We start from the raw sequence: 20,084 nt of genomic DNA, 5'->3' as shown, positions 1-20,084 counted from the left end.
CTGGTGAGAGAAATCACTCAGGACTTCAAGACCGACCTCCGCTTTCAGAGCTCCGCTGTGATGCTCTGCAGGAGGCCGGCGAGGCTGACCTGGTCGGCAGTTCGCGGATCAGTAGCTCGGTGGATTTCTGGTGGCGGTGGATCTCTCTCAGCGCCTCAGTGCCAGGCCTGTAACGGTGAGGCTTCTTCACACCGCCAGTAGCCAGAGCGCTCTTCCGGGCGGCTTTGGATTTGGATTTACGGACGGTCAACTTTGTTACATCGTCATTAAATTCACTCTCCGGTACAACATACGGATCCACTGAACCAACTGCTACACATCGATCACAATAAACAGCTTTATCTCAAGGGTTTAAAGCCTCGTAATAAGCTTTCATTCTCTCTATTTTCTTTCACGCGCCAGCCGCGTAGTAAATAAACGATGGAGACGGGAGCAGAGTCATTATCTATCAAAGTACCCACGTTTCCTGAAAGCAACATCATGAGGACTGATTGCTCTGCTGTTACTCACAATTCCACGCCCCTCTCAATCGAAGCCACGCCCTCCCATGCCAGAACAGGGCCAAAAGTTTGAAACTGAAAAAATAAGATCTGAAAGTGAAAAAAAGATCTGAAGGTGAAAAAAGAAATATGAATGAAAATAAATTATTTGATCAAAAAAATTACAGAGCTGAATCAAAAATGTATTTAAACTGAAAAATATATATCTTACACTTATTTTTATTTTTGATAATACTTTTTAAATGATTATAAAAATTTAAGAACAAACATTGAATTTTCAGTTTCAAAATTTATTTTTTCAATCTTTTTTTATTTTCAGATTACAAAACTTTTGGCCTTGATTTAGCTCCATAGAGGGGGTCTTGCCCGAGGAGTAATTCAGTGTCGAATCGCCGTTGGGTTTGTTTATACTTTGGTTGAACGCGGGAATCCACCAAATCTGATGGGTCACAAAATCCTTTATAACACCTACACGTAACGTAAGAAGGTTGAGACTCAACGGGGCGGGGCTTAAATAAGCGAGTCCCGTGGGTGCGTCTGTAACACCAGTTCCAGTGTAGAAACCAACGCGAGCAGATCGCTTGCTTCTCCTTCAGTTCCAAGACAACGCAGATAACCTGTGGACTTCACACGGTACGTCTGCGACATGATGAATGTATTTATTTATTTTTAATTATGTAAACTGTGACGCTCGTTACGTCACAGGTGAGCTCGTACTACGTCAGCTGCTGTTACACGGTGAATGGAAAAACTAAAAGGGAAAAACAATAAAATAGGATATTTTTGCTGGAAACCCATGAACTGCTTTCTTCAGTAAAATTCTCTAACATTTGATATATTTTTTGTATTAACATTTGTGTAACTGGCATACTAATAATGAAAACCCAGGGTGCTTCAGACACTACATTTAATGTTTAATTATTATCACACTAACTTCTTGTAACTAGCGTGTTTGAAATGAGTTCAGTGGTTTTAATGTGTATACACACACAGAAACTTTTTTTAGTCAAGTCTACAGTTATACTTTAAAAAATCAGTGAGCACAAATTTACAGTTTTAATTCATATTGAATTTAAACCAATTTTAAGGACCTACCTTTTGTGGTGGAACAACTACACTATAAAATATAATAAATTGACTTTAATAAAAAAAAACATGCAAACTTGCTGCCTTTAAAAAAGTAATTTATGTTGGCTTAAATGAATCAGATTTGATTAACTTAATTATTGTGAGTGTGCAGTACTCAATTTAAATAATTGGGTAATAGTAACTTGTTCATTTTGATTTAGCAGTACTCAAACTTAAAACCCTAGATTATAGTAACTGGTTTATTTTGAGTTTGCAGTACTGAAATAAATTAGATGACAGTAACATATTTACCGCGAGCATCCAGTACTCAAGTGACAGCTTAATTCTCTTTAGTTTTGCTCATTCATCATATTCAGGTCAACTTAATTTTCTTGAAGCTACAGCTAACTGCTAAGTTTTAGTATTGATTCTGGTCCACTGTCAGCTACTGACAAGCCCATTTTGCGTTTAAGCACCGCCAATGCTTCTGAGTAAAAACAAAGGCAAACACAAACAACAAGTCAGAGCTCCGGTCTTTGAGTGCCCTGCCCAATGCTGTAAGGAAGTCATTTACTTTCAACATGTAACAGTACTGATGTGTTGCAGAAGACATTAAAAGCAAAGCAATTTTGACGTATGGTTTTGATTTATAAACCAAAGTAATTCTGGACAGTTTATCAACAATGAGTGAAAAACAGATTGGAGAGAGCACTGGTGGTCCAAACATGGGCTCACTATGGACATGTGCGGGAGAGAAAGCACAAAGTAAATGAGGCAGATCTGCGCATGTCTGAAAGAACACCCCAAAGGACACGGTACGAAAAATTTACTTTTCTAATTTGGCTTAAATGGGATACACCAAGTAAAGCATGCCTTCCAATCTCACAGTACTACTTACTTACTACTAAAATGAGTGTTCATAACAGGTTGTTGAAAACTGAGTTTGGTTAACTTAATTAATTTGTATGTTAGCATTTACAAAGCTCTTATGAAGCACATATTGAAACAGTAAAATTGAAATTAAGCCTAGATTCAGCAATTTATTATTTGAAGTAGTACTTTAAAAGTAGTGAAATTAAGATATGGTTGAAAGTGCCATTATTAGATTTTCGTGGGTTTAACTGACTCCACCAAAACAAATGCAGGTCCTTTTTTAAAAACCTTTGTTTATAAGTACTGTCTCCATTGACAAGCTTTTGGTAGTCTCTAAACATGATAAAGTTTTTAGTGGTTGTGGTATGTTGTCTGTCATTTCAACTAGTTTCATAGTTTTGCCCCAAACTTAAGTTTTGTACATGACCGGCAGGATGACACTTTTGTTTACATTTGTATTAAATACTGTTTCTTTAAACCTGTTTTTAAAATGGCTTTTGGGAGTTTACAAACGTTTGTTTGGTGTTCAACAATTTTAAACCAGCTTATCTCAAAACAAAAAGGATAATTTGTTACATTTGTAAAGCTGGGGCAACTTAAGTCAAAATTTGGTATTTCTTATTGTTGAATGTCAGTGAACAGCTGGTTAAAATGATGGATTATGTTTGTTAAATGGCTAATAAATGAAGTTTTAAGATGGCTTAAACTGTACATTACTCAGAAATCCAGAGACCAGCTTTATCTTTTGGAATTTTTGTGGTTTAATCTTTTTTTCCATTTGAGTTCTTTTTTTGTCAGTAAGAAGCATCACATCCTTTTCCCCCACGTGTGTTTATTTTTCTCCAAAGACTGAGAAATTAACCACCACAAATTTCAAGAAAAGTCCCCTGTGTGGGAGACACAGTCACAAGTGGAAATGACTGGGTTTATACTGTGTCGAGTACTAACATCTTTGCGTGACAGTATATAAAGATGACGCAGCTGCGCTTCAAGGTTTGACCAGTTTTGTGAAAAAAAAATGACAATTGTGGGTTAGGATTTTAGGTGCAGCTGAAACCAAATACACATGGATGTTCTGTGGAAGAAGTCTAACGATGCTGCCCACTTCACTGCCATCAGTTTCAGCGCCAAATAGGTGAGTTACACTCAATAACATTTTGCAGCACTATACCCATGTTATGTATCTGCTTCCTCTGCTGCTCCTTCTTCTTCTCGGCTGCTTCTGTTAGGGGCCACCACAGCACATCTTCCATCTACATCTCACCCTGTCCTCTTCCTCTGTCATGCCAGTCACCTGCATGTCCTTCCTCAACACATCCATAAACCTCCTTTTTTGGCCTCCCTTTTTATCTCCTGCCTAGTGGCTCCTCCTCAGTATCCTTCTCCCTATTTACTGTACCCTGAGTTCCTCCCCTGCACATGTCCAAACCACCTGACTTTATCTCCAAACTAGCTACTTGTACTGTCTCTCTGTTGTCTTAATCATGTCCATCCTTGTCACTCCCGAAAAAAACGTCTTCAGCTCTGCCTCCTGTCTTTGTGTTCACATCACAGACTCTAAGCTGTACAGCATAACTAGTCTCACTACCTTCTTGTGAACTTTTGCTTTCATTCTTGCAGATACCCTAACGCAAATCACTCCTGCCTTGATTCTCCACCCACTCCACCCTGCCTGCACTCTCTTCTTCAATTTCAATTTATTTTCATTTATATAGGGCCAAATCACAACAAAGTTGATTCAAGGTGCTTCACACAAGTAACTTCACATCTGATCTACTCCTTGCAAAGGTACTACCCCACCATGCTCCCCCTTATTCACACACCCTTATTCACATTTCCATTCTCCTTCTCTCCACCTGCTTTTGACCCTCACGACGGATCACAGTGTCACTCTATTACCGTTGCAAACAAGAAGAGACTCAGAGCTGATCCTTGGTGTAATCCCATCTCCACCTTGAATACATCTGTGCTTGTACATGTCCTTGTACATGTCCTGCACCACTCTCACATACCACTCTATAATTCCTCATACAATACCACAACTCTTCTCTTGGCACCCTGCCATAAACTTTCTCTAAATTCACAAACACACAATGCAACTGCTTCTGGCCTCCTTCAGCACCACTATCAGCACAAACATTACATCCTTGGTGCTCTTTCTCTGTATGAAACCATATTGCTGCCCACAGATTTAAACCTCTTTTCTAAGCTTAGCTTCTACTACTCTTTCCTAGCTGATCAACTTTATGCCTCTGTAGTTAATGCAGCCCTGCACATCACCTTTGTTCTTAAAAATAGAAACCAGCACACTTCATCCACACTCCACAGGCATCTTCTCATTTTGCAAGATTTTATTTAAAAAATCTGGTTTAGAACTCCACTGCCGTCTCTCCTAAACATTTCCATGCCTCCACTCATATGTCATCTGATCTAACTGATCTCCACGCTTTATTCTCTTCATAGCTGTTCTCATGTTATCTTTACTGATCTATTGCATTTCCTGATTTACTTTCTCCACATCATCAAGCCTGTGCTCTCTCTCTCTCTCCCTATCATTTTCTTAATTTATCAGCTCCTCAAAATATTCCCTCCACCTTCTTACACTCTCTCCTCACTTGGCAGCACATTACCCTCTGCGTCCTTTATCACCCTGCTGCTCATCCTTTCCAGCTCTGTCCCTCTATTCTGGTCAGTTGGTACAGGTCCTTTTCTCTTTAATTTTTGCTGTCTGCCTTTTTCTTGACCTTTCCCACATTTCTTTTCACCTTAACAGTGGTTCTATTTAAATACAGTGCAGCTGGAAAGTATCCACAGTGCATCACTTCTTCTACATTTTAGGTTACAGCCTTATTCCAAAATGGAGTAAATTCATTTTTCCCCTTAAAGTTTTACTCACAACACCCCATAATGACCACAATTTTTAAAAACTTTTTTTTTACAAAAAGCATCGGTGCACAGCCATTTTTAGATCTCTCCAGAGATGTTCAGTCGGATTCATATCTGGGCTCTGGCTGGGTCACTCGATGACATTCAGTCGCCCTGAAGCTACTCCTTTATTATCTTGGCTGTGTGTTTAGGGTCATTGTCCTACTGAAAGGTGAACCGTCACCCCATTGTGAGTTCAAGAGCGCTCTGGAGCAGGTTTTCATCCAGGATGTCTCTGTACATTGCTGCATTCATCTTTCCCTCAGTCTTGACTGCCCCTGAAAAACATCCCCACAGCTTGATTGTGCTACCACCATGCTTCACTGTAGGGATGTTGCCTGGTTTCCGCCAAACATGACGCCTGGCATTCAAGCCAAAGAGTTCAATCTTTGTCTCATCAGCGGATTTTGTTTCTCAGGGTCTGAGAGTCCTTTAGGTACCTTTTGGAAAACTCCCAGAAGGGCTGTCATGTGCCTTTTCCTAAGGAGTGTTTTCTGTCTGGCCACTCTACCATGCAGGCCACTGTGCTCATTTTACCTTCAAAGCAGCAGAAATGTTTCTGTACCCTTCCCCAGATTTGTGCCTCCAGACAGTCCTGTCTCACAGGTCTACAGACAATTCCTTTGACTTCATGCTTGGTTTGTGCTCTGACACGCACTGTCAACTGTGGGACCTTATATGTAGACAGGTGTGTGTCTTTCCAAATCATGTCCAATCAACTGAATTTACCCCAAATGGACTCCAGTTAAGCTGGAGAAACATCTCAAGGATGATCAGTGGAAACAGGAGGCACCTGAGCTCAATTTTGAGCTTCATGGAAGAGGCTGTGAATACTTATATACATGAAAATTCACTAAGGTATATCTTCTATTATACATTCCAGTTCTAAGGTAGAACACTACTAGTGTATACTAAAGTATATCTAAATATCGAGAGAGAGAGAGAGAGAGAGAGAGAGAGAGAGGGAGAGGAGCCATTTAGGTGCCTGGTCTTGAGAACCAGGGATAGTTAATTATAAATTAGTTAGTTATAAATAAATGAAATTATATATAAATAATTATATTTAATTTATATATTATATTAATTAATATATGAATTTATATAAATTAGTTATAAACTTAGTTATAATTTTTCAAAAATCTCAAAAGAAACTTTTTTTTAACATTAATATAAAATCAATTGAGTACCAGTTCTCATTTCTAGTGATGACCTGGCCAAGAGGCATCAGCAAGAGCATAAACGCAGGTCATGTAATGATGCACACAGTGCAAATATCACACAGTAAAATAATCTTATAGTATGACACAATGAGTTAAAAAAAATTCAGTAACAGTAGCTACAAAAGAAGGTGGCAAAGTAAATGTTGTTGGAATTGAACAGAAAAAAACGAGAAAGCTGGTTAAAAGGTACAGCTGCTAACTATGACTTATTGTCAGTGGTGGGCACAGATAACCAAAAAATTAACTTTGATAACAGATAATCAGATAACTGAAAAGTTATCTTCGATAAAGATAAAACAATAAACCACCCAAAAATGTATCGGAAGTTACAGATAACTGATAACAGATAAATTCCAATATTTTCTCTGGCACATTTACAACTACTAGTAAAACAAATTTAATAGCTTCTAATAATATTAAAAATAACAACAGACCCAAACAATAAGACCACACTTTTTTCTTTCAACAGTCTGCCCCAGCTGGAAGCTCTTGTTTACTACAGCGCTCCGAGCACAGAGGCACCCCAAGACCCAAACAATGAGACCACACTTTTTTCTTTCAACATTCAGCCCCTGCTGAAAGCTCTTGTTTATTACAGCCTTCCCAACACAGAGGCACCTTGAGAGCAGCCGTAAAGCCAGCTCTCTATCAATGACAAAGCTCCGGTCATGCGGAGGTCTTGAAAAATAAAGTCATATTGAGTTATTGTGTTGATTTATAAATAACATTAATACCGATAGAATAACTCCATTAATGTCAATTCTGTCATTTGTACAAAGTTAAAATATAACATATATCTTTTAATGTTGAATAATGCACTAATTCTGATGTTTTGTAACAAAGAGACAGATTGCAAAGGATTCTGGGTAAACGTGCCTCTGCTAAACACTGATTGGTTCAGTCATTCATTATGTAAACCAACACGTTAATGTGACGTCTGTCGTGTGTTGGTGTTTAAATGTGCTTCTGTAAAATATTCCATTTTTTTATTTGTAAAAACAGGCATTTTTACGGAGCCCTGGAAGTGTCATCGCAAAATTTTTTGCATGTGGAGAGAATGTGTGCATGTTTGCACACAGTCTCTCCACATTCTCTCTTTACAACATTCATTTGATGTTGTAAAACGTGCTTTACAGTGTGCGAGATGATTTTTCATGCAGGAATTTTTTGGACCAAGTTTCAGGTTAATCGTGCGTCCTGCATCGTGTAGTGTTCATGGAGTATCAAGCTGCAGTCAACATCTGACGACCACCTCCTGATCGCCGACTGTATGGTCGAATGAGAATCAAACCTGTTTGATATATTATTGTGGTTGGCCGTCGTGAGGTTATCCTGCTGCTGAAAGCTACATGCAGCATCCAACCGTTCGCACTGTGCCTGTGCAAACACTGCAGAGCTGTCTTGTAATAGTGTTATTATTATTATTATTATTATTATTATTTTGCAGTTGTTTTGTTTTTAAACTTCATTTGTAAAAAAAGAAAAAAAAGAAAAGCCATTTGCAAAGCAAAAAAGTTGATTTGACAATCATCTGACATAACCGGGGTCAAAATAAATAGAACACTGCCATCTACTGGTTCCCAGACACTGCCATGAACACTACTGGCCAGTAGATGCTAGATGGCAGTAGAGGCTTTCAAAACAAATTCTAGATAATCCCTGTCTGCTCACATTTAAAATGCGTGGAATTTAACAAACGCAATTAAAAAAAATCAATGTCTATAAACGCAGAGAATATATTCAAGAGAGTTTTAGGCACTAGAGTTTAATGCTGTTGTCTGTGGAGCCTGAACAGAGTGTCTGAAATGTATTTGTCCTGTCGTGACGTACTGAGATTACATCATTCTACCCAAAATGCACTGCGGGGCACAGCATGTGCTCACAAAACCTTAAAAATTAGCACATTACTTTAAAACTAAAACATATATCTGATATTTTTACTTTATGAAACTTCAGACATGACAGTAATTTTAAATAACTTGTCAAAAATTAGTTTGGTTAAAATTTGAACCATAAGTTAAAAATGTATACCTCATGGGTCATATTGCCAGCATATCAGTATGATGTTAAAGGAAATGTTTTTTTTTTTTTTTCCTTTTTCCATTTGGGGCTGTTTGTCCTTTGTTTGCAGAGGATTGAGATGCTTTTTATACAAGCAGTTCTCTTCTGTTTGTAAAGGTTATAACTATGCGTCTGTTCCAAAACTTTTAACAGGTGTGTGCTGAACTAATTTTAAAAATGCTTGCCGCTGTTCAGCTTTGTTTATTTTGTTTGTCGGTTTAAAAGTTATCGGACAAAAATTAATCGGAAGATAATTGATCTGATAATGGTTTTTTAAGTTATCTAAAAAGGTAATCTGATACTGAAAACATTATCTTAGATAATTATCTGTTATCAGATTATTGGAAGTGTGCCCACCACTGCTTATTGTAATATTTGTTTGAACATGTTTAGTGAGCTGTAAGTTGGAGTGTATTTTGTAGTATGTTCCAATCATTTGCAGCTGCAAAATGAAAAGAATGGTGAGCAAAAAAGAGAGTGGGAAAAAAAAACAGCAGAGAAGGTTTGAGAGATAGTGAGGTGCCTTTCCCTAGATTATCTTAGTGGTAAGTTGTAGCCAGTGTCATAGCTGCTCAATATGAAGGGAAAGCCAATCCAGCAGTTTATAGTGATCACTTGGCAAAACATAATAAGTTTGCTGACAGTGATCTTTGATGCCATTTTATTGAGTCACCAAACAAATCAGAGGAAGCTGGTCCTTTTCACTAGAGTAGATTAGGGAGTGTGTGTAAAAGAAGTTGGCAGCATAGTGGGTCGTACTGTTGCCTCACAGAAGGTGCTGGGATTGCTTCCTGTCATTTCTCTGTGGAGTTTGCATGTTCTCCCTGTGTTTTTGTGGAAGTTCCCTCCAGGTACTCTGGGTTTCACACACTTCCAAAGACATGCAAGGTTAGGTGAATTGGGAACGTTAACTTGACCATCGGTGTGTGTGTGTGTATATATATATATATATATATATATGTTGCTTGGATGGCAGCATATGTTGCTCCAAAACCTGGATGTACCTTTCAGCATTGATGGTGCCATCACAGATGTGTAAGTTGCCCATGGCATGAGCAACTTACACATCTGTGATACTATGTGCCCGTAAGTGCCTATGCCATGGGCACTAACGGGCACATACCATCACAGATGCTGGCTTTTGAACTTTGCGCTGGTGACAATCTGGATGGTCTTTTTGCTCTTTTGTCCAGAGGACATGACGTCCATGATTTCCAAAAACAATTTGAAATGTGGACTCATTAGACCACAGCACACTTTTCCACTTTACGTCTGTCCATTTCAAATGAGCTCGGGCCCAGAGAAGGCGGCGGTGTTTCTGGATGTTGTTGATGTATGGCTTTTGGTTTGCATGGTAGAGTTTTAACTTGCACTTGTAGATGTAGCCACAAACTGTTTTAAGTGACAGTGGTTTTCTGAAGTGTTCCTGAGCCCATGTGGTAAGCTCCTTTACACAATGATGTCTGTGTTTAATGCAATGCCGCCTGAGGGATTGAAGGTCACGGGCATTCAGTGTTGGTTTTCGGCCTTGCCGCTTACGTGTAGAAAGTTCTCCAGATTCTCTGAATCTTCTGATTATATTATGGACTGTAGATGCTGGAATCCCTAAATTCCTTGCAACTGAACGTTGAGAAACATTGTTCTTGAACTGTTGGATTATTTTTTTCATGCAGTTGTTCACAAAGTGGTGATACTCGCCCCATCTTTGCTTGTGAACAGCTGAGTCTTTTGGGGATGTGCCTTTTATACCCAATCATGACACTCACCTGTTTCCAATTAACCTGTTCACCTGTGGAATGTTCCAAACAGGTGTTCTTTGAGCATTGTTGCCCCTGTCCCAGCTTTTTTGAAACATGTTGCACGCATCCATTTCAAAATGAGCAGATAATTGCACAAAAACAAAGTTTATCAGTTTGAACATTTGAGCAAATTTGTGGTGTATTCAATTGAATATAGGTTGAAGAGGGTTTGCAAATCATTGTATTATGTTTTTATTTACATTTCACACAAAATCCAACTTCATTGGAATTGGGGTTGTATTTATTTATTTATATTTTTTGGTTTACCGCAGTCCAGCATTAGGGGTCTGCAATTGGTTCACAACTCTGCTGCCAAACATTTGACAAGAAGCAGAAAGATCGACCACATTAAACCCATTTTGGCTTCTCTTCACTGGCTACCTGTCTCTGTGACATCAGATTTTAAGGTTCTGCTATTAACCTATAAAATTATTCAGGGACCAGCACCTCTCTACTTAGCTGACCTAATTAAACCCTACATACCGGCCTGGGCTCTGCATTCTCAGGGCGCAGGGTTACTTTGTGTCTCTAGGGTGAATAAAAAGTCTGCGGGCCACAGAGCTTTCTCTTATCATGCACCTGTTTTATGGAATGGTCTCCCTGTGTCAATAAAAACAGTCAAAGTCCAGACTTAAGCTGCACTTATTTTCCGTTTCGTATGGCTAGCATACTGGCATACTATGGTACTGTGCTTCCCAGTGGTGTCAAAAGTACACACATTTGTTACTTAAGTAGAAGTATAGATACTGCAGTTTAAAAACACTCTGGTAAAAGTTGAAGTATCAACTTGACCTCTTTACTCAAGTAAAAGTGAAAAAGTATGTGCTCCAAAACCTACTTAAAGTATAAAAGTATAAAGTAATCTTTAAAAAAAAAAAAAAAAAAAGTAGATGCCACTAGATGAATTGAAAGCTTAATTTAAAAACTGATTCGTTCTACATGTGGCCCAAGACCCAAAACCCCAAATTACCCCCCAACACCACCTGCATGAAAATGTTTCAATTCTAGAAGCTCTGAAATGCAATCTGGGACTATTCCAGACAATAAACTGCAGTGAGTTCAGCATCCATTTAGTGAGAAAAAACCCAACTTTCCTTATTTAACTTCATTCCAGTCTGCTCTTACTAGGATGCAGCAGTTTTCTAGTTTGGCAGATAGTTCTGGAGGAAATCACTGAAGAAATTAACAAATTGAAAATATGGTTTGACCGAAACAAACTGTCATTAAAGTTAAATAAAACAGGGATGAAATGGAGGTGTAAGAGTCACTCGGTGTTCACAGGAAGCACTTATTTCTGTATTTATTTATTTATGTTAGTTATTATATATTTTCTGTTGTGTTTCTATTCAGGTTCTTTTTGCCTCTTTCTCTAAAATTGTATATAATAATCATTAGATTATTGATATATAAACATAAATAAATTTAAGAAATATTACAATTTGAAAACAAATGCACCTGAACGTGATGAGAGCTGCAATTGCTTAATGCTAACTTTTAACATTGAAAATGCCATAGACATGCTAACGCGTTAGCATCGCTCCCGTTTTTAAGTTATAAAATACATCTATCAACTGTTTCAGAAGACCATAACAGGTCGGTTTAACATAGAAAAGGTAAATAATACTCACAGAAGTATGCTCTTTAGGGTTTTAGCGGGGGAAAATTAAGCGAAAGAAAGAAATAAACGAAGCAATAGGTCGAAGCATTGCTTCAATCTGCGAACCACTGCTTCGATTGGTTCACGGTTCAAAGCAAAGCCGCGCTGCAGAAAAGTTGATTACAGGAGCACATGACGTGAAATATATATATAAACATTAAACTGAAGCCAAGAGTAACGAGGCTGTTTGTTTTAAAAAATGTAGGGAATAGAAAGTACAGATACTTGTGTGAAAATGTAATAAGTAGAAGTCAGAAGTAGGCAGAAAAATAAGTAATGGAGTAAAGTATAAATACCTAAAAAGTGTACTTAAGTACAGTAACGAACTTGACACCTCTGGTGCTTCCTACCATTTTAAATTCATTTTATTAGTAAACAGAGCGTGCCACAGCCTCAACTTTATCTCAAGTCTGGGTCTTTTAGTGAAACTTAGGGCTCGTGGCCGGCAGTCACCTTTGTATTTCTTCTGTTACTCTTGTTGCTTAATGCTGACAAATTATACCTTATTTGTAGTCTCTCTGCCGCCTGATTCTGTTTTTACCCAAGGCCAACTTATGGCTATCGGGTATTGTGAAGACGTAGTGTCCGTCCATCGTCTACATACAGCATAAGTCCAGTTCTATTACTGCCACAGTCTTCAAAATCACAGGGAACATTCTTGGGACACAGACCTTGGACAAGTTCAAAGATGGCTAACCTTGACATATTTTAAGAGGTTAAAAAGTCCCATTCTGTGCCGAATTTTATGGCATGATCTCATGGACATTAGCGTGGTGACGTCACATCCTGGTGTTGCTTGCTGCTAACTTTGCTTCATTTTTGATTAGAAATAACACCGTTCTCATATATTATGTAAAAGCTAGTGAGAAATAAACACTTCTAAAACTGAAAACAATGTTTTTGTAACCTGATAACACCTCTGGAAGGTTTTACAAACCATTTAACGCATGTTAGCGTGGTGACATCAAATGCTGCTAGCTAGGTGGAAACTCATTTCATTTGTGTGTAAATATAACCTTTTTTTGTCATGTATTATGTAAAAGCTAGTGAGAAATAAACACTTGTAAAACTGAAAAAAACTGTTTTTGGAACCTAATAACAACTCTGAACTCATTTTAAAAATAATTTGTGGATGTTGGCATGCGTGATTGATAGAGGGGCTTTATTGAACATGTATAAATTGTAAGACAAAAGGATCTTAATAATGAATTAAACAACTGAAAATTATAAAGAACACAATGCTCATACGGCCAAGGCTATTTTAGCATTGTGTTATATTTTCTCTTTGTCCAAGGGCAGCTTCATCCAAAAGTGGGAGTGGGTGTCTTTTTCATAGTCATGACATAGAGGGGATCTGTGGACCCAAATCACCCCCTCCTCAGCCAACCTCCCATTCTGGACATCACCATGGACTCCCAAATTTTCCTGTATATTTGTATTGTCAAGTGTGTTGGTACCGTGGCCCAAGCAGAGGGTCACCCCTTTGAGTCTGGTCTGCTTGAGGTTTCTTCCTCAGATCATCAGAGTGAGCTTTTCCTTGCCACTGTCACCTGTGTGCTTGCTCTAGGGGTTGGTAAGGTTAGACCTTACTTGTGTGAAGTGCCTTGATGCAGCTTTGTTGTGATTCGGCGTTATATAAATGTAATGCGTTACTCATCAGTTTGGTGACAGAATATCAAATTAGTTTGCACCTGGAGTGCTAGAAGACTCCATGGTATGCACAAAGCTTTCTACATCGGGGTTACACTAGTCTGGCACACTGGTCTTACACTGGTTTTGTGGCTGAGTTTACCACCTGATCAGTCTCCTCATTCATCATGCGTGATTTTAACAGACTGTAAATATAAACAGAGGAATATTTAAATAAATAATATTGTGAAAAATTATGCCTGTGTTGCAGTCAGATGCAGGCCAGTGACATTTATGTAGTTCTAGTTTTGTCTCTTTCAGCATTTATCTTTTAGTGTTGTAGATGAAACACAAAGTAACACAGATGTGAACGGAGTACTCCAGCACCTGCAGCAGCATAACAGAATGGAGAACAGCAACACTTACCACAGTGTTGCGTCTTTCTTTCATGCCACCTCACACAATTCCTCACAGTCACCAGGAAAATAATTAGTTTTCCACATGACTGAGCAGTTATCAGTTAAATCTAAAGATACTGTTTAAACGTATCTCAGTTTTTGATTGGCACTGACAGTTGTATCGTACTTGGCATCATTTAGATTAAATCACTGAAATGATTTTAATTTGAACTGTTTGCCAGGTATTCTTGATCCATGCTCGGCACTAACTGAATCATTCTGTCAGTCATTTGCGCAGATACCTGAGCGCTCGCTACAACACTCCTGAAGAGGACGACGAGACCATGAGCACAGCTGAACGACAAGCGAAAGCCCTCCACAAGCTGGACTCTGCCTCACACTCAGAGAGGCGCCAACGCCCCGCAGAGCACGGCGCCTTCGTCGATCCTGTCATGTCCAGGCTGGACCCTGGTCAGGACGGCCACGCTGAGTTTGACTCTCTGCCAGGCTGCTGTCCTTACTCCGCACCTCGCAGTCTGCCGGCCGGCTTCAGCCAGCCGACTCCCTTCCCCAGTCTGGAAGATGGCCACCGGCTGCACCCGAGTTTCGCCAGCAGCTGGTCTGGCTACCCGAACAGCTTGCCGTCCTGCCTCAGCCAGAACAGTGACTTTTCCAGTGAAAGCTGCAAATACAAATTTTTATCCCTTGGGCACAGCAGCAGCCTGGAGCAGCCACTGTCGCTGCACTCCAGCCCACCGTCAGCTGACCTGTGGCGCCACACGTTGTCTCTATACTCGTACTCGCCCCAGGGTGTCTCCTGCTGCGCCCAGTGCCCTGCAGACGCCTACAGCATCGGGCTTGTGGCCAACAAACATCTGAGGCCTCCGTATCACCCACAGCACCGCCTGCTCTGTAAGTCTGCTGCTTTGTTTTCTCGCCCTCATCACACACACCTCAATAAGTCACCAAACTCTGTTTTTACTGCTGCAGATCCAGCTGACTGCAGGCTTCCCAGAGACACATTCACACACAGGTGAGCTTTTTCTGACCACACCACTCGCACACATCACGTCTGGTTTCCACTGCTCACTCTCTGACGACGACTAAGATGATCTTTAACTCCTTACAGCGGACACCGCGCAGAGGCTAAACAGAAGCATCCTGTTTACAGCTCGCTGCTCTCGCTGGAGCAGAGTGAGTGCCGCCAGCTCCTCGTCGCATCACACGGTTAATCTGAGAAAAATCACACGTCTTGTTCTTGTCTTCGAACACAGGAAGGGTGTTTGTCACGTATGAGGCTGACAATGACCAGCACGTCAAGGAGATCATCAACTTTGTTGCTCTGCTGCGACACAACGGCTTTGATACACACGTATGTGCACTTTTTTGTTACATCTGTCTGTGTGGCCTCATCACCGTTTTCAGGGCTGAATGAAGTGAGTGGTGTTTTTATTGGTTTCAGATTGACATTTTTGAGCAGCAGTTCAGGAGTATAAGTAAGATCGACTTCATGGAGCGTTACCTCAGTGAGGTCAGAGACACTCGGATCACGCTTTATCTTCGTATATAAAAACAACAAAAAAGCCAGCCTATGTTTTATTGCTTCCATCTTTTTGTGGTATTCATCCAGAAAGAGTACCTGATTATCATCATCATCAGTCCAAAGTACTACGACACTGTGACGGCCTCCCCTGTCGATCTGGAGAATGATGAGAGAACCTTCAACACTGTCTACATCCACAAACAGGTCAGTACACATGATGACCCACATGCTCACACCACGTGTTCTTGTTCTTGTTCTTCTTACTATGATGGAATATTATTTTGATAGATATCGAGATCTGATTAAATTTTGGAGTATTTTTATGTCCATGACCAAAGGTCAAGTTCAAGGAAAACATGGTCTGAAAAACACTTTTGTGTATCTCAAACCAAGAAACCTACAACCCCAGTTCCAGTGAAGTTGGGACGTTGTGTAAAATGTAAATAAAAACAGAATACAATGATTTTCAATTCAATTGAATACATCACAAAGACAAGATATTTAATGTTCAAACTGATAAACTTTGTTTTTGTGCAAATATTTGCTCATTTTGAAATGGATGCCTGCAACACATTTCAAAAAAGATGGGACAGTGGTATGTTTACCACTGTGTTACTTCACCTTTCCTTCTAACAACACTCAAGTGTTTGGGAACTGAGGACACTAATTGTCGACGTTTTATAGGTGGAATTCTTTCCCACTCTTGCTTGACGTACGACTTCAGTTGTTCAACAGTCCGGGGTCTCCGTTGTCGTATTTTGTGCTTCATAATGTGCCACACGTTTTCAATGTGCGACAGGTCTGGACTGCAGGCAGGCCAGTCTAGTACCCGCACTCTTTTACTACGAAGCCACACTGTTGTAACACGTGCAGAATGTGGCTTGGCATTGTCTTGCTGAAATAATCAGGGACGTCCCTGAAAAAGACGTTGCTTGGATGGCAGCATGTGTTGCTCCAAAACCTGGATGTACAGTGTCTTGCAAGTATTCAGCCCCTTGGTATTTCACACAGTTTAATTTGTTTATGGCATTTCAAATACAAAAAGTAAATCAGGCTTCTCAATATAAAAAATTGTAAAATTATCTTTCTTAAACTCAACCTGAAAGTAAATCTCTACAACGTAATATAAATTAATTACAAATATAAAAGCCAAGAGGATGGGTTGTGTAAGTAATCAGCCCCTTTGGTATAATACCCCTAAATAATCATTTTAATTTCCAGTTTTCTTCAGACAAGTCAGGGTATGGATACATGAACATTTCCAAGTCACTGAATATGTCTTGAACTTTATTTACATCAGTTATGAAGAAATACAAACAGTATGACACTCTATGGTAAATCTGTGTGGAGTACACAGTTCTCAAAAACTGAGTGACTGTGCAAGAAGGAGAAGACTGAGGAAAGCCACCAAGACACCCAGACAACCCAGAAGAGGTTATAGGCTTCTGTGGCTGTGATTGGAGAAATTGTGCATGGCGCATGTTTTGCATTTTGTGTCCCCAGTTATACAGCTTCATGATGAAGTGGTACAGAGGAGGGATTTCTTTCATCAAAGCATTAAATCTAGGCTTGCACCTCAGATGTACCTTCTGGCAAATTGTAGCTGAACTTTCAGGTCTTCTTTTTAATAAAACCCTCCTCTGTGCCACTTCATCATGAAGCTGGAAGGAAGATCACTTTAGAAATTTTTATATTGAGAAGCCTGATTTACTTTTTGTATTTGAAATGCCATAAACAACTTAAAATGTGTGAAATACCAAAGGGCTGAATACCTTTGAAAGCCACTGTATCTTTCAGCATTGATGGTGCCGTCACAGATGTGTAAGTTGCCCATGGCATGGGCAACTTACACACCCCCATACCATCACAGATGCTGGCTTTTGAACTTTGCGCTGGTAACAGTCTGGAAGGTCTTTTTCCTCTTTTGTCCAGAGGACACGACGTCCATGATTTCCAAAAACAAGTTGAAAAGTGGACTCATCAGACCACAGCACACTTTTCCACTTTGCCTATGTCCATTTCAAATGAGCTCGGGCCCAGAGAAGATGGAGGCGTTTCTGGATGTTGTTGATGTATGGTTTTTGCTTTGCATGGTAGAGTTTTAACTTGCACTTGTAGATGCAGCGATGAACAGGTTCCAAACAGGTGTTCTTTGAGCATTCATCAACTTTCCCAGTCTTTTGTCCCAACTTTTTTGAAACGTGTTGCAGGCATCCATTTCAAAATGAGCAAATATTTGCTCAAAAACAATAAAGTTTATCAGTTTGAACATTAAATATCTTGTCTTTGTGGTGTATTCAATTGAATATGGGTTGAAGAGGATTTGCAAATCATTGTATTCTGTTTTTATTTACATTTCACACAACGTCCCAACTTCATTGGAATTGGGATTGTAGATGGATGATCTAAAGCATATATTGATCAGCAAAATGTTTGTGATTGATTGGTATGAATGATAGGATGACATCATACATAGTCAAAAACATTATTACAGTTGTATGTATGTGCATTTACACTGTGGTGTGTAGGATATGCATCAGCCCTCTGCCTTTCATTCTTCTTATTATTATTTATTTTTATTTTTTTGCATGTCACTCAGCTGCAAAATGAATTCATCCAAAATGGCAGCAAGAATTTCAGGTTTATTCCCATTTTGTTCCCTGGAGCTAAAAAGGTGAGTTTATTCCAGTCATGTTATTTGTACCCACACTGCACATTTGAGTAGTGTGTGTGTGTGTGTGTGTTTCTTTGTAATGTAAATGCAGCTCACACGTATGTTTCTGATCAGTTAAGTTCGAATTTCTAACATCCAAAATCCTGACTTTCTCTCTCGTGTTGCCTCTCATGACTCCTGCTGCTCATCTTCAGTGTCACGTCCCCAACTGGCTTCAAAATACCCATGTTTTTGAGTGGCCACGTGATCGAGATGACATTCTGCGGCGGTTGATGAGAGTGGAGAAATATAATCTGCCTCCTATCGGGGAGCTACCGACCATCGTTTCCATCCCCTTATAGAAACAACCTGGACTGAAACCTCGAACATGGCCCGCCGTCAGGTGGATGAGGATCTGTTTGCAGGTTGTTTACAGACTGTGTTGATCTTGGGTCATGTTTGGGGTGTGGCTGAACTGAAGCGGTGCCTTTCATTTCCTGTAACATGCAGAACAGTTTAACTTTTCTTCTCTCAGGCTGACATCAGTGTGCATCATGCTAACCTGCACAATAGGGACACAGATAAAAGATAATTCGGCGCACGGAGCAGCTACAGCAGAGCTAACGAGCACCATGTGGTGATGAACAGTGTACTGCAGTAATTCTGATGGCAGAAATTTTGCAAGAGCATTTGTGCTGTAGTCACAGAACGTAAAACCACTGATACGATACAGATAATGACCACATAGCACAACTGGTTCAGTAGAACTGCGATACATTAATATCGCTAGGTTTTGTAGTAGCTGCCCAGTGTCATGGTGGAAATGCCTTGTACCTGTGGACACGACCACTTGGAATACATCTGTGGTACCTGTATCCACATCCTTCTCTGTATGTTACCTCCCACAACATGATGAGTCATGTTTGTTTATTTGTTCTATTTTGAATTCATTACTTTTACAGCCTTGCCTGACCGTCGCTTAAAAAAAAAAAAGTTGAGAATTTAAACAGGGAGCCGGGGAAATGAAATCTCTCCTTTATTGTAAGTCAGACATGCATGTGTTTTATAATGCAATATAGAAAAGATAAGATAAACAGTGTGACGTCTGCATTATTTACAAAGTGAACCAGAAGGTTCTCTCATTGTGACATGCAAACATTGACACATATACCTGCTGCTTCGACCATATCGTGTTTATAATTACACCATTTATCAACCGCAAATATTGACCAACTGGATGCAGTTAGCTCTTTGTTTTGAGCAGTAATAATAATAATAGGTTGCGCATAAATTAACTCAGTTTGTGGCTTTTGATATCCAGCTGATTATTATAAATTCTGACACTTTGCATTAAAACATTAATGCCCCCTGCCCCCCAAGATATCGCATGATTCAATTCCTCATAAGAATACACTGGAACTGTTTTCATGTGGAGTCTTTTTCAGTGGAGTTGAAGTGAAACAATCACGTTGTGTTTATAGTGCAGACATTCAGCTTTACTTACAGTAAACGTTTATATTATGTGGAAATGACTTCTTTATCCCAGGGAAACTTGACAAAGGGTTTAAAATGTTGAGAAACATCATTAGAACACAACAAAATCACTCGCTACTGCTCCTCCCCCCCATGTCTACAGTAGAAAGAGTAATGTTTATGGACAGTTTGGGGGGGTTTAATATCTACTTTATATGACCTGCTGGTAGATGAGTCGTCTGTAAAGAAGCTGGAGTCATGGAGAGAAGATTTACATGAGGAAAT

General features: G+C 39.6%; 1 protein-coding gene across 2 annotated transcripts; it reads left to right on the top strand.

Moving 5' to 3' along the window:
* The first annotated feature begins 1,012 nt into the window (after positions 1 to 1,012).
* Positions 1,013 to 19,678, top strand: traf3ip2l (TRAF3 interacting protein 2-like). 2 transcript variants are annotated; one of them, XM_034180593.1, is made up of 10 exons: positions 1,013 to 1,133; positions 3,478 to 3,576; positions 14,417 to 15,042; positions 15,121 to 15,163; positions 15,260 to 15,324; positions 15,405 to 15,502; positions 15,593 to 15,661; positions 15,761 to 15,877; positions 18,273 to 18,347; positions 18,542 to 19,678. In XM_034180593.1, exons 2-10 carry the CDS (start codon positions 3,512 to 3,514, stop codon positions 18,686 to 18,688), a joined length of 1,305 nt encoding a protein of 434 aa, XP_034036484.1. In that variant the 5' UTR covers positions 1,013 to 1,133; positions 3,478 to 3,511; the 3' UTR covers positions 18,689 to 19,678. The 2 variants fall into 2 exon arrangements, with proteins under 2 accessions (XP_034036484.1, XP_034036485.1); XM_034180594.1 differs by lacking the exon at positions 1,013 to 1,133 and having other exon boundaries at positions 3,109 to 3,576.
* Positions 19,679 to 20,084: the final 406 nt, after the last annotated feature.

The sequence above is a fragment of the Thalassophryne amazonica genome, chromosome 10 (genome assembly GCF_902500255.1).
Source record: "Thalassophryne amazonica chromosome 10, fThaAma1.1, whole genome shotgun sequence".
NCBI lineage: Eukaryota > Metazoa > Chordata > Actinopteri > Batrachoidiformes > Batrachoididae > Thalassophryne > Thalassophryne amazonica.
The sequence above is the reverse complement of the archived record's forward strand: the minus strand, read 5'-3'. Positions and strand labels throughout refer to the sequence as shown.

Bases quoted from the DNA above. Each gene is read 5' to 3' on its own strand.
- traf3ip2l (XM_034180593.1), top strand. From the start codon at position 3,512: ATGTTCTGTGGAAGAAGTCTAACGATGCTGCCCACTTCACTGCCATCA. The intron at 15,503-15,592 runs GTATGTGCACTT...TATTGGTTTCAG, and splicing joins ACAACGGCTTTGATACACAC to ATTGACATTTTTGAGCAGCA. The intron at 15,878-18,272 runs GTCAGTACACAT...CATGTCACTCAG, and splicing joins CTGTCTACATCCACAAACAG to CTGCAAAATGAATTCATCCA.